General features: G+C 43.3%; 1 protein-coding gene and 1 long non-coding RNA gene across 3 annotated transcripts in view; one reads left to right on the top strand and one right to left on the bottom strand.

The window, feature by feature from the left end:
- Positions 1-12,422, top strand: part of NEIL1 (nei like DNA glycosylase 1) — a 20,974-nt gene continuing 8,552 nt past the window's right edge. Inside the window, exons 1-8 of one of the 2 annotated variants that reach the window (XM_056572591.1) lie at positions 1-286; positions 2,829-3,252; positions 6,213-6,332; positions 6,415-6,478; positions 6,768-6,867; positions 8,544-8,668; positions 8,794-8,821; positions 9,877-9,932. In XM_056572591.1, coding sequence (XP_056428566.1) covers positions 2,831-3,252; positions 6,213-6,332; positions 6,415-6,478; positions 6,768-6,867; positions 8,544-8,668; positions 8,794-8,821; positions 9,877-9,932 — 915 coding nt within the window. In that variant the 5' untranslated portion in view covers positions 1-286; positions 2,829-2,830. Of the gene's footprint in view, positions 287-2,787; positions 3,253-6,212; positions 6,333-6,414; positions 6,479-6,767; positions 6,868-8,543; positions 8,669-8,793; positions 8,822-9,876; positions 9,933-12,422 lie in introns of those variants that run through there. The other variant, XM_056572592.1, reaches the window with a different exon arrangement.
- Positions 3,088-12,422, bottom strand: part of LOC130368641 (uncharacterized) — a 27,784-nt gene continuing 18,449 nt past the window's right edge. Inside the window, exons 2-3 of the long non-coding RNA XR_008892529.1 lie at positions 6,013-6,069; positions 3,088-3,221 (exon numbers count right to left, since the gene is read on the bottom strand). This is a non-coding gene — a long non-coding RNA (uncharacterized LOC130368641). The remainder of the gene's footprint in view (positions 3,222-6,012; positions 6,070-12,422) is intronic.

A 12,422-nucleotide genomic window follows, 5' to 3' on the forward strand; every position in this document is an offset into this window, starting at 1 on the left:
TGTGTCCATGAACGTATTTCCATGGTACGTGAAAAATGAAGGTGAAGCATACGCGGGCTACAACAATATAACGTGCAGAAGGATGAACTCCTCTACCTTGTAGAGTTATAAATCGTGTACACATTCATTTTCAATACAAAGATAATAAACTGCAAGTCCCAGCATGCATGGCAGCATGTAGACACGCCTACCCAACTGGAACAACCAATAAGAAGTGAGGAGGGCGTTTCCTGGTTTGGTTCGATACTGAGAAGAAATATCGGGGAGCAGTTAGATAAAGCCACAGGTTGGTAATGTACCCGGGTAATGACAGTTTGCCATGCCGGGGGCAGGACCCGCAGAGCCAGGGGGGCAGCAGGGACAGCACCGTGCAGCTTACATAACTTCCACAGGGGGCGTGACTCCTGACTAGTCCATACATGTGCTGCACTCTGTACTGCTAGAGAAGTGTTTCCCAACCAGGGTGCCTCCAGCTGTTGCAAAACTACAACTCCCAGCATGCTGGGAGTTGTAGTTTTGCAACAGCTGGAGGCACCCTGGTTGGGAAACACTGGCCTAGAGCTATATATTTAGTGTTGTGGAGCTCTCTTGTGTGTGTGTGTGTGTGTGTGTGTGTATATATATATATATATATATATATATATATATATATATATATATATATATATATATATATATATATATATATAGTCCTATTTGTAAACAACACCATATTTGTCAAGTATTTCCAGTTCTGACTTATGTAATTGCCCGTGCTTTTATTTAGCACAGTGTTTCTCAACCAGAGTAGCAAAACTATAACTCCCAGCATGCCCAGACAGCTGTTGTAGTTTTGTAACAGCTGGAGACACGCTAGTTTGGAAACACTGATTTAGCGGAACATTGTTGGATTAACGTGTTTTGACCCATCCAAAGCCATTGTCAGATGTGCCACAGTTGATGATGCAGGGTCAGCTCTGCCTATAGGCAAAATAGGCAGCCGTCTAGAGCGCCCTCTTGATGAGGGGTGCCGCTCTGCCTGCCACAAGAAAGTTAGCATTCAAACCACTGGCTCAACAGCAGCATGAAAGAGGAGGCACGTGCTCATGCCGCTGTACAGAACACTTGGAGTATTGTGCACAGTACTGGAGGCTGTATCTCCAGAAGGATATAGATACTCTAGAGCAGGGGTCCTCAAACTTTTTAAACAGGGGGACAGTTCACTGTCCCTCAGACCGTTGGAGGGCCGGACTAGGAGTAAAAAAAAAAAAAAAAGTATTAGTGGACTATGCCTTTAAGTACGTAAGTATGCAGCATAGTTCCCCCCACATTAGGTTGTAATCCCCCCACATTAGGTTGGCAGTGTAGTCCCCCCACATTAGGTTGGCAGTATAGTACCCCCACATTAGGTTGGCAGTGTAGTCCCCCCACATTAGGTTGGCAGTATAGTTCCCCCACATTAGGTTGGCAGTATAGTTCCCCCACATTAGGTTGGCAGTGTAGTTCCCCCCACATTAGGTTGGCAGTGTAGTTCCCCCCACATTAGGTTGGCAGTGTAGTTCCCCCCACATTAGGTTGACAGTATAGTTCCCCCCACATTAGGTTGGCAGTGTAGTCCCCCCCACATTAGGTTGGCAGTGTAGTCCCCCCCCCCCCACATTAGGTTGGCAGTGTAGTTCCCCCCACATTAGGTTGGCAGTGTAGTTCCCCCCACATTAGGTTGGCAGTGTAGTTTCCCCCCCCCCCCCCACATTAGGTTGGCAGTGTATTTCCCCCCACATTAGGTTGGCAGTGTAATTCCCCCCCCCCCCCCCACATTAGGTTTGGCAGTGTAGTTCCCCCCCCCCCCCCCCCCCACATTAGGTTTGGCAGTGTAGTTCCCCCCACATTAGGGTTGGCAGTATAGTTCCCCCCCCCACATTAGGGTTGGCAGTATAGTTCCCCCCCCCACATTAGGGTTGGCAGTGTAGTTCCCCCCCCACATTAGGGTTGGCAGTATAGTTCCCCCACATTAGGGTTGGCAGTATAGTTCCCCTCACATTAGGGTTGGCAGTATAGTTCCCCACCATTAGGGTTGGCAGTATAGTTCCCCTCACATTAGGTTGGCAGTATAGTTCCCCCACATTAGGGTTGGCAGTATAGTTCCCCTCACATTAGGTTGGCAGTATAGTTCCCCCACATTAGGGTTGGCAGTATAGTTCCCCACCATTAGGGTTGGCAGTATAGTTCCCCTCACATTAGGTTGGCAGTATAGTTCCCCCACATTAGGGTTGGCAGTATAGTTCCCCTCACATTAGGTTGGCAGTATAGTTTCCCCACATTAGGTTGGCAGTATAGTTCCCCTCACATTAGGTTGGCAGTATAGTTTCCCCACATTAGGTGCAGTATAGTTCTCCACATTAGGTGCAGTATAGTTCCCCCACAGACATACAGCCTCCAGCCATACAGTGTATGGCAGGAAGCTGTAGGCCTGTATACTGCCCCACTTCAGTACTCTGTCCACCACTCCACCGGTCCGGCCATAGCAGTAAGTCCCGGGACCAGAGCAGAGGAGTTGTTAAATGGTGGAGTATGCCTTTAAGTGATTAGCTGTAAGCTTTTCCTGTCTCTGTCTAGTTATTAGTCTAGGGTCTGGGAGTTCATACCCCAACCATCAAAAGTTTGATATATGACATTATAGACATGTGATTATAGCATTATTAACATTTTCAAAAAAAAAAAAATAACCTACAAAACTTAAAACAATAAATCACACTAATCACTCCCTCCCTCCCCTCCATTCCCCAAAATCCTTACAAAAGAATATCCCAGTAGATAATATAATAACCCACTTTCTAATGACATTTCAGACATGCCAGAAGGTCCAGAGCTTCTCCTCGCCAGTGTCTATGTTAATAAAGTGTGCAATGGATTGCGCTTCGGAGGTAAAGTGGAGAAATCGGAAGTAAGCAAGAATCCCGAAGTCCCGTTTAGCTGTCCCGAGTACACCATCAGTGCGGTGTCCCGGGGAAAGGAGATGAAGCTGCTCCTCACACCTGCAGATGAAGCATCTGAAGCGGCCTGCGTGGTCTTCAGATTTGGCATGTCTGGAGGTTTCAAGATGGCAACAGAGGATGAGATCCCTAAACACGCTCACCTGCGATTTTACTCTTTGGATAAGCCGCGGAAAGTTCTATGCTTTGTAGACCCACGACGCTTCGGAAGCTGGCATTATAATGGCACGTGGCAGCTGGAACGCGGGCCTTGTGTGATGACAGAACATGACCAGTTCAGGTGCATAAACATAACTTTCTAGAAATGTAATGTTGTAATTGTTTTCTTTGTCAGCGCATTTAAAGGGAAAGTGATATCAGATTAGAGGAATAACCTTTATTATCCCTCCACAGCTCTGTTTAGGTGTAACCTTCACTTTTATTTATATGCTAATGAAAGGTGGGTGCACTGGGGGCATCACTTTACCCCTAGGTGCACCAATCTGCCTACTGCTAAAACAGCGCCCCCTAATGAATACCCATCCTTGATTTACATTACTGCAGAGGGCCAGGAGACTATTCATGAGGAGGCGCTGTTATGGCAGTAGGTGGGGGCGGATTGGTGCACCTAGGGGATAAAGGAATGTCCTCATTAGCATATTAATAACATGAATGTTACACAAAAGCAGCACAGCAGAGAGGGATGATAAAGGTATGATGATAATAATTTTCCCCGGCACTACAGTGGTCCCTCAAGTTACAATATTAATTGGTCCCAGGACGACCATTGTATGTTGAGACCAGAACTCTATGGAAACCTGGTAATTGGTTCTAAAGGCACCAAAATGTCATCCAAAAATAGGAAAAAGGTGAGGATAAAAAAAAAAATAAGTAGATAACTCATATATATAAAGCAAGTCCTTACATATAAAAGTAGGAAAGATCTGCTGGGAGCTGTAAATCACTGTCTATGTCAGTGTTTCCCAAGCAGGGAGCCTCCAGCTGTTGCAAAACTACAACTCCCAGCATGCCCGGACAGCCAAAGGCTGTCCGGGCATGCTGGGAGTTGTAGTTTTGCAACAGCTGGAGGCTCCCTGCTTGGGAAACACTGGTCTATGTAGAGGACACGAGCTTCTTCAGGGTCCTGTACGGTACACACAGTGTCCTAAAAAAGTAACATGGAGCCGCCCTCACCTGGTGTCCAAAGGAGCAGCTAACCCTGGTACAGGTAAAGTGTACAGAACATGTAATACCTCCCTGTACTGTAGGGGGCGCTACCAGACACCAGTCAGTGCATACACTTCAGTAATACAGGTAAAGAATACAGAACATGTAATACTTTCCTGTACTGTAGGAGGCGCTACAAGACACCAGTCAGTGCATGCACTTCAGTAATACAGGTGATTTACCAGTGAATGCCCATTCTGATTGGTCAGTTCTTCCAGCCATTGACACGTGTTGCAGATCTGGACTATCTGTAGATTGTATGTTGAGTCTGGTTTCAAGTTACAATGGGCCCGAAAAGACCATTGTATGTTGAAACTATTGTATATTGAGGCCATTGTAAGTTGAGGGATCACTGTATTAGCCCAAATCAGCAGGTCAGATTCTTTTAGCTGGCTGATAGTTTCCCTTTATAGGGGTTATCCAGGAATAGAAAAAGAGAGCTAATTTATTTTAAAAACAACACCCCTGTCCGCAGGTTGTCTGTGGTATTGCAGCTCAGTTCTATTGAAGTTAAAGGGGTACTCCCGTGGAAAACCTTTTTTTTTTTATATATTTTTTTTAAATCAACTGGTACCAGAAAGTTTAAACATATTTGTAAATTACTTCTATTAAAGAATCTTAATCCTTCCAGTACTTATTAGCTGCTGAATACTACAGAGGAAATGGTTTTCTTTTTGGAACACAGTGCTCTCTGCTGACATCATGACCACAGTGCTCTCTGCTGACATCTCTGTCCAATTTAGGAACTGTCCAGAGCAGGAGAAAATCCCCATAGCAAACATATGCTGCTCTGGGCAGTTCCTAAAATGGACAGAGATGTCAGCAGAGAGCACTGTGGTCATGATGTCAGCAGAGAGCTCTGTGTTCCAAAAAGAAAACCATTTCCTCTGTAGCATACAGACCCTAAAAAGTACTGGAAAGTTTAAGATTTTTTAATAGAAGTAATTTACAGATCTAGGAACAAGGAAGGGTGGAGCCAGCACTGAATAAAAAATACTTCTTTATTGTAATCCAAGATTAAAAATCCATAAAAGGCAGGGAAAATGAGCACAAGGACAACAAAGTGCAAAGTTGCATGGTTGGACCTTCTCAAACACTGATGCGTTTCAGGCCATCGCGCCCTTAGTCATGCCATGACTAAGGGCGTGATGGCCTGAAATGCGTCGGTGCACGTATCAAGAATCAGGTGAGCTGAAAAACCCTCTTTGTGCTTGTTTAATTTACAAATCTGTTTAACTTTCTGGCACCAGTTGATTTAAAAAAAAAAAAAAGTTTTCCACGGGAGTACCCCTTTAATGGAGCCAAGTTGTAATACTATGCACAACCTGAGGACAGGTATGGTGCTGTTTCTATTCCTGAAAACCCCTTTAATTCTGAACTATCTGTATGTAAGTCACTACCTCTGAGCAGTATATACCTTCAGCATTGGCGGCTGCATAGCTCTCCTTCACTGAGGCATATCTTCCATCAGACTGCAGCTTAGCTATGATTTTGCTAAGGGCATTGAACACCACCTAAGGGTACGTCCACAAGTTGAGAACCAGTGTGAATTTGGCTACATTAACTTTTTTTTTTAAGAATGTTTTTATTGAACATTTTTCAGATAACATAATAATGCATTTAGGGAGGGGGGGATGATTAGGGAAGGGTTCAGCTATAATAGGCTACCATTAAATCTGCCACCAGAGCTTCTATCTCTGCCCAATAAGATCAGCCAGACACTTATCGAATGTCAAGAAATCATTGAGAAGGTTCTGCTCCACGGGAGGTTTCTGTCCTCCCTCCCTCGCTATCATTGAAGTGAATGATAGCGAAAATCAACATGTAAACATACCTTTAGATAGCCTTAAATGCTCTTCCTGGCTTTCAACTATGTCATCCGTGCATTGTCCTAAATTAAGCAGTAACAGATTGTTATATCACGAGTATTCTGGTAGAAAAAGTGCACAAATCCCATTCACTTTTTAAGTCCCCAATTACTCATGAATATTCTAATGGTGTTTTATCTGATATTATTTTTTTTTTCCTATAAAGGGAGAATGTTTTAAACCACTTGTCTGACAAACCATTTGACAAACCTATCTGTGAAGTCATGCTGAACCAGAAATACTTCAATGGCATTGGCAACTACTTACGATCAGAGATCCTATTTCGGTTTGTATATTGGAGCATAACATTAGTAGCACTGCATTTATATGATCATTCTAGTAACCTTTTTATATCTCATCTGGCGCAGGCTGAAGACTCCTCCATTTATGCCAGCTCGTACTGTCTTGGAGAGTATCAAAAATCTAAAACAGGTCAGAGAAAGATACAGTACACTTGGGTGTTAACCTGTTCATGACCAGCCACTGTTATACTATCAATGAGACCAGTGGTCACAGAAGATCAGTTACGGGGATAACACTGATAAATGGCATGGCTGGTGATAACAAGAAGCCATTTGATTAATGTGGACAAATAGACTGTCATTCTGAGCTGAAATTCTATGCATTCATTTTGGTCATGAGATGTTCAGAATATTTCTATGTTGGTGGCATTATAGAGTTTATCTTATTATTCATCCATTATTTGTAACTTTTGTTACAGAAGGAAGGCCTCTCTCTTAGTAAGAAAGTCAAGATCAAGAAAGAAAACCCAGACCTTCTACAGCTTTGTTATTTGGTGCCTATGGAGGTTATCAAATTGGGTAGGTGCATTTATGTAACAAGAATCTGAGCTACACCAGATGAATTGGAATTAAGGGGATCTGCCAGGTACAGAGCTGCAGACTCCAGGCGCTGGGGGTAATATGAACCATACATTTTAGTTGTGCTGATTGCTGTTTATTAACCCCTTAATGACAATGGACGTAAATGTACTTTCTGGTGACGTGGTACTTAACGCACCATGACTTACATTTACGCGCCGCCATGATCGCGAGCACCGGCTGCTATCAGCAGCCAGGGACCCGCCGGTAATGGCGGACATCCGCCATCATGCGGATGTCCACCATTAACCCCTCAGATGCCGTGATCAATACAGATCACGGCATCTTCGGCAGTGCGGTTCTTTGAATGGATGATCTGATCGCCCGCAGCGCTGCCGTGGAGATCTGATCATCCATCATGGCAGCCGGAGGTCCCCTCACCTGCCTCCGGCTGTCTCCCAGGGTCTTCTGCTCTGGTCTGAGATCGAGCAGAAGATCACCGATAATACTGATCAGTTCTATGTCCTATACACAGCACTGAACAGTATTAGCAATCAACTAATTGCTATGAATAGTCCTCTGTGGGGACATAAAAAGGGTTAAAAAATGTAAAAGAAAACAAAATGTGAAAAATACCCTCCCCCAATAAAAAAGTAAAACGTCCGTTTTCCCCCATTTTACCCCCCAAAAAGCGTAAAAAAAATATTTTAGACACATATTTGGTATCACCGTGTGCGTAAAAGTCTGAGCTATTAAAATATATTTTTAATTATCCCGTACGGTGAACGGCGTAAACGTAAATGTTTTTTTTTTTTTTTAAGTCCAAAATTGCTGCTTTTTTGTCACATTTTATTCAAAAGAAAATTAATAAAAAATTTATAAAAAGTAAAACCTAAGCAAAAGTGGTAATGATAAAAACTACAGATCATGGCGCAAAAATTAGCCCTCATATCGCCCCATATACAGAAAAATGAGAACGTTATAGGTGGTCAAAATAGGGCAAACATACTAATTTTGTTAAAATGGTACAATTATAGAAAAGCATATAACATGGGTATCATTTTAATCCTATTGAACCACAGAATAAAGAAAACATTTCATTTTTACCAGAAAGTGTACAGCGTGAAAACAAAACCTTCCAAAATTTGCTAAATTGCGGTTTTCTTTTCAATTTTCCCACATAAATAATATTTGTTTGGTTGCACCGTACATTTTATGGTAAAATAAGTCATGTAATTACAAAGTACAATTGGTGACACAAAAAACAAGCCCTCATATGGGTCTGTGGATGGAAATATAAGAGAGTTATGATTTTTAGAAGGCGAGAAGGAAAAAACGAAAATGCTAAAATAAAATTGGTCTGGTCCTTAAGGCCCTTAAGGGGTTAAAGTACCTTTTTTTGTTAGGAGTGGTGGTGCTGAGCTGCACAGGCCTCAGTTTCCAGCCCTGTGAAAGCAGGGAGGGAGTAGGCATGCTGCTACAGCTCAGCACTACCAGTCGGACTCGTCTGCTCCCACTTTTATAACTTTACGTACAGGGATAAGAAAAACTAAAAGCATGGTAAACTTTATCCTCCTAGCACCTATCTGATGGGATCTGCTGCTTTATACCTGGTAGAAAGATATCAGATTCCCTAATCATATCTTTTATCTACTTTTTTTTTTTTTTTATCTTAGGGGGCAAAGGTTATGACCCTTGGCATACAGGGGAGTATTCTGTCTTAGTAAAGTGGTTTCAGTGTTACAGCGTCCCCGGAATGAAATCTCTTAGAGACAGCAATGGAAGGACGGTGTGGTTCCAGGTGAGATAGAAGATGTGTGGAGTGGGCATTGTGGTCAATGTGTGTTAGAGAGATGTGTCTATTTTTGGATTGAAACTTTGAGTTTTGAGCTTTGATTTCTGATGGTTTTGTTTTTTTGTACTCAGGGAGAACCAGGTCCTTGTGCTCCAAAAGGTAACTTTCTCCATAGTGGTTGTCAAATCTTCTATCCCCTTTTCTCATTTCTCCAGCTGTTTAGTTTATATTAAAAACATGCATACCTGTAATCGGATTAATTATCTTATAATGGGAGGATTTCTTAATTGGGTATGCTAGTTTTCTGGCGTCAAAAAGTCAAAGTTTTACACAAAGCCTCCTTTTTGGGGGTTAGCTGAAATGTATCCTAGCTTCTAGCACCTCTTAATAAATCTGGCAAGTCTCTAAAGCCAGCCAGCAGGATTTTAGTTAAAGGGAATCTGTCAGCAGCATCACCTGCACTCACCAGTTTTTACAGGGTAATAGTGCGGGTGATGCTAATGGTGGTCTTGGTGCACTGGGTCATTTTCTTTGGTGTACAGATCTTTATCCCGGCTGGTTCCTGTAATTCGGCCTCTTCATAAATATATGTAATATAAATGTATAGACAGATTAGTGTGCCTGATACTGCTGACAGATTCTCCCTTTAGACTCTCATATGAAAACCCACCCCTAGTGAGTGCATTGATATGTCTGATGTTTTAGACGTGCCTCTTTAATCTTTGTTTCTTCTCTTTTGCATTTTCTATTTCTGTATTTTTATATTTTATATTTGTTTCAGTCTTTATAAATAATCTGAAAATTAAGAAAACAAGGCTGATTTCCTCCCAAAAAAAACCCAGCATCACACTTGTCCACACAAGCCTCTTACCCCTAGGACAGATGTGGTGCTGTTTGGGAAACAAATTAGCCTTGATTTTTTTTTCATAATGAACAACCTTTTTAAGGCTCTGCTCACACTTGTTACAATGCATAGCCATATCAGACATACTGTATGAACCTCACTGACTTATAATGGGGTCTGATGGATTCTCCCAAAGTGTTCTTTCTTTTGAGCAGAACAGTAGCACCACCCATAAGATTTTATAGAAATTACGACAGAGGCACTGAGCAGAGCCTCAAATGCGGATGTGAACATCACTTATTCATATTTTAGTGTTTTCTTTATGTGAATTCTCTAAACACTATTAAAATATCAACCAACTAAATTTTAGGAAAGAAAGTGCGAAAGCAACGCAAGTCTATGGATACTGATGTCAAACCAATCAAGGTACCGTTTAAAAAAATGCTGAGAACTTAAAATATATATTTATTTGTTGTGAAATCCTTGACATATTTAACTCCTTGGGGACGGAGCCCATTATAACCCTAAGGACGGGAGCATTTTTTGCAATTCTGACCACTGTCACTTTAAGCATCAATAACTCTGGGATGCTTTTACTTTTCATTTTGATTCCAAGATAGTTTTTTCGTGACATATTCTACTTTATGTTAGTGGTAAATTTTTGTCGATACTTGCATCGTTTCTTGGTGAAAAATTCCAAAATTTGATGAAAAAATAGAAAATTTTGCATTTTTCTAACTTTGAACCTCTCTGCTTGTAAGGAAAATAAACATTATAAATAAATTATATTTTGATTCACATATACAATATGTCTACCGTATATACTCGAGTATAAGCCGAGTTTTTCAGCACGATTTTTCGTGCTGAAAACACCCCCCTCGGCTTATACTCGAGTGAACTCCCCCACCCGCAGTGGTCTTCAACCTGCGGACTTCCAGAGGTTTCAAAACTACATCTCCCAGCAAGCCCGGGCAGCCATCGGCTGTCCGGGCTTGCTGGGAGTTGTAGTTTTGAAACCTCCGGAGGTCCGCAGGTTGAAGACCACTGCGGCCTTCAACATCATCCAGCCCCCTCTCACCCCCTTTAGTTCTGAGTACTCACCTCCGCTCGGCGCTGGTCCAGTCCTGCAGGACTGTCCGGTGAGGAGGTGATCCGGTGGGATACTGGTTCCGGGCTGCTATCTTCACCGGGGAGGCCTCTTCTAAGCGCTTCGGGCCCGGCCTCAGAATAGTCACGTTGCCGTGACAACGACGCAGAGGTGCGTTCATTGCCAACGTACTTCTGCGTCATTGTCAAGGCAACGCCTCTATTCCGGGCCGGAAGCGCGGAGAAGAGGCGCCCCCGGTGAAGATAGCAGCCCGGACCACCTCCTCACCGGACCACCTCCTCTCCGGACCACCTCCTCTCCGGACAGCCCTGCAGGACCGGACCAGCGCCGAGCGGAGGTGAGTACTCAGAACTAAAGGGGGTGAGAGGGGGCTGGATGATGTTGAATGCCGCAGTGGTCTTCAACCTGCGGACCTCCGGAGGTTTCAAAACTACAACTCCCAGCAAGCCCGGACAGCCGATGGCTGCCCGGGCTTGCTGGGAGTTGTAGTTTTGAAACCTCTGGAGGTCCGCAGGTTGAAGACCACTGAGGGCGAATGATGAGAAGAGGATGATGAAGGGGGGGGGTGTGGGGATGATGAAGGGGGGTGGGGATGATGAAGGGGGGGGGTGTGGGATGATTACAAGGGGATGATGAAGGGGGGGATGTGTGGGATGATAAGGGGATGATGAAGGGGGGATGTGCGGGATGATAAGGGGATGATGAAGGGGGGATGTGTGGGATGATAAGGGGATGATGAAGGGGGGGATGTGTGGGATGATGACAAGGGGGGATGTGTGGGATGATGACAAGGGGATGATGAAGGGGGATGTGTGGGATGATGACAAGGGGATGATGATGAGGATGTTAATGACGGGTCTGGATGATGACAGGGGGGGATGAGGTATTTCCCACCCTAGGCTTATACTCGAGTCAATAACTTTTCCTGGGATTTTGGGTTGAAATTAGGGGTCTCGGCTTATACTCGGGTCGGCTTATACTCGAGTATATACGGTACTTTATGTTTGCATCATAAAGTTGACATGTTGTTACTTTTGGAAGACATCAGAGGGCTTCAAAGTTCAGCAGCAATTTTCCAATTTTTCACAAAATTTTCAAAATCAGAATTTTTTAGGGGCCAGTTCAGTTTTGAAGTGGATTTGAAGGGTCTTCATATTAGAAATACCCCATAAATGACCCCATTATAAAAACTGCACCCCTCAAAGTATTCAAAATGACATTCAGTAAGTTTGTTAACCCTTTAGGTGTTTCCCAGGAATAGCAGCAAAGTGAAGGAGAAAATTCCAAATCTTCATTTTTTACACTCGCATGTTCTTGTAGACCCAGTTTTTGAGATTTTACAAGGGGTAAAAGGAGAAAAAGCCCCCCAAAATTTGTAACCCAATTTCTCTTGAGTATGGAAATACCTCATATTTGTATGTCAAATGTTCGGCGGGCGCAGTAGAGGGCTCAGAAGGGAAGGAGCGACAATGGGATTTTGGAGAGTGAGTTTTGCTGAAATGGTTTTTGGGGGGCATGTCGCATTTAGGAAGCCCCTATGGTGCCAGAACAGCAAAAAAAAAAAAACACATGGCATACTATTTTGGAAACTACACCCCTCAAGGCACGTAACAAGGGGTCCAGTGAGCCTTAACACCCCACAGGTGTTAGACGACTTTTCGTTATATATTCGGATGTGTAAATGAAAAAAAAAAATTTCACTAAAGTGCAGTTTTTTCCCCCAAATTTACCATTTCTACAAAAGGGAATGGGAGAAAAATCCCCCCAAACTTTGTAACGCAATTTCTCCCGAGTACGGCGATACCCCA

The sequence above is a fragment of the Hyla sarda genome, chromosome 4, assembly GCF_029499605.1.
Source record: "Hyla sarda isolate aHylSar1 chromosome 4, aHylSar1.hap1, whole genome shotgun sequence".
NCBI classification, from domain to species: Eukaryota; Metazoa; Chordata; class Amphibia; order Anura; family Hylidae; genus Hyla; species Hyla sarda.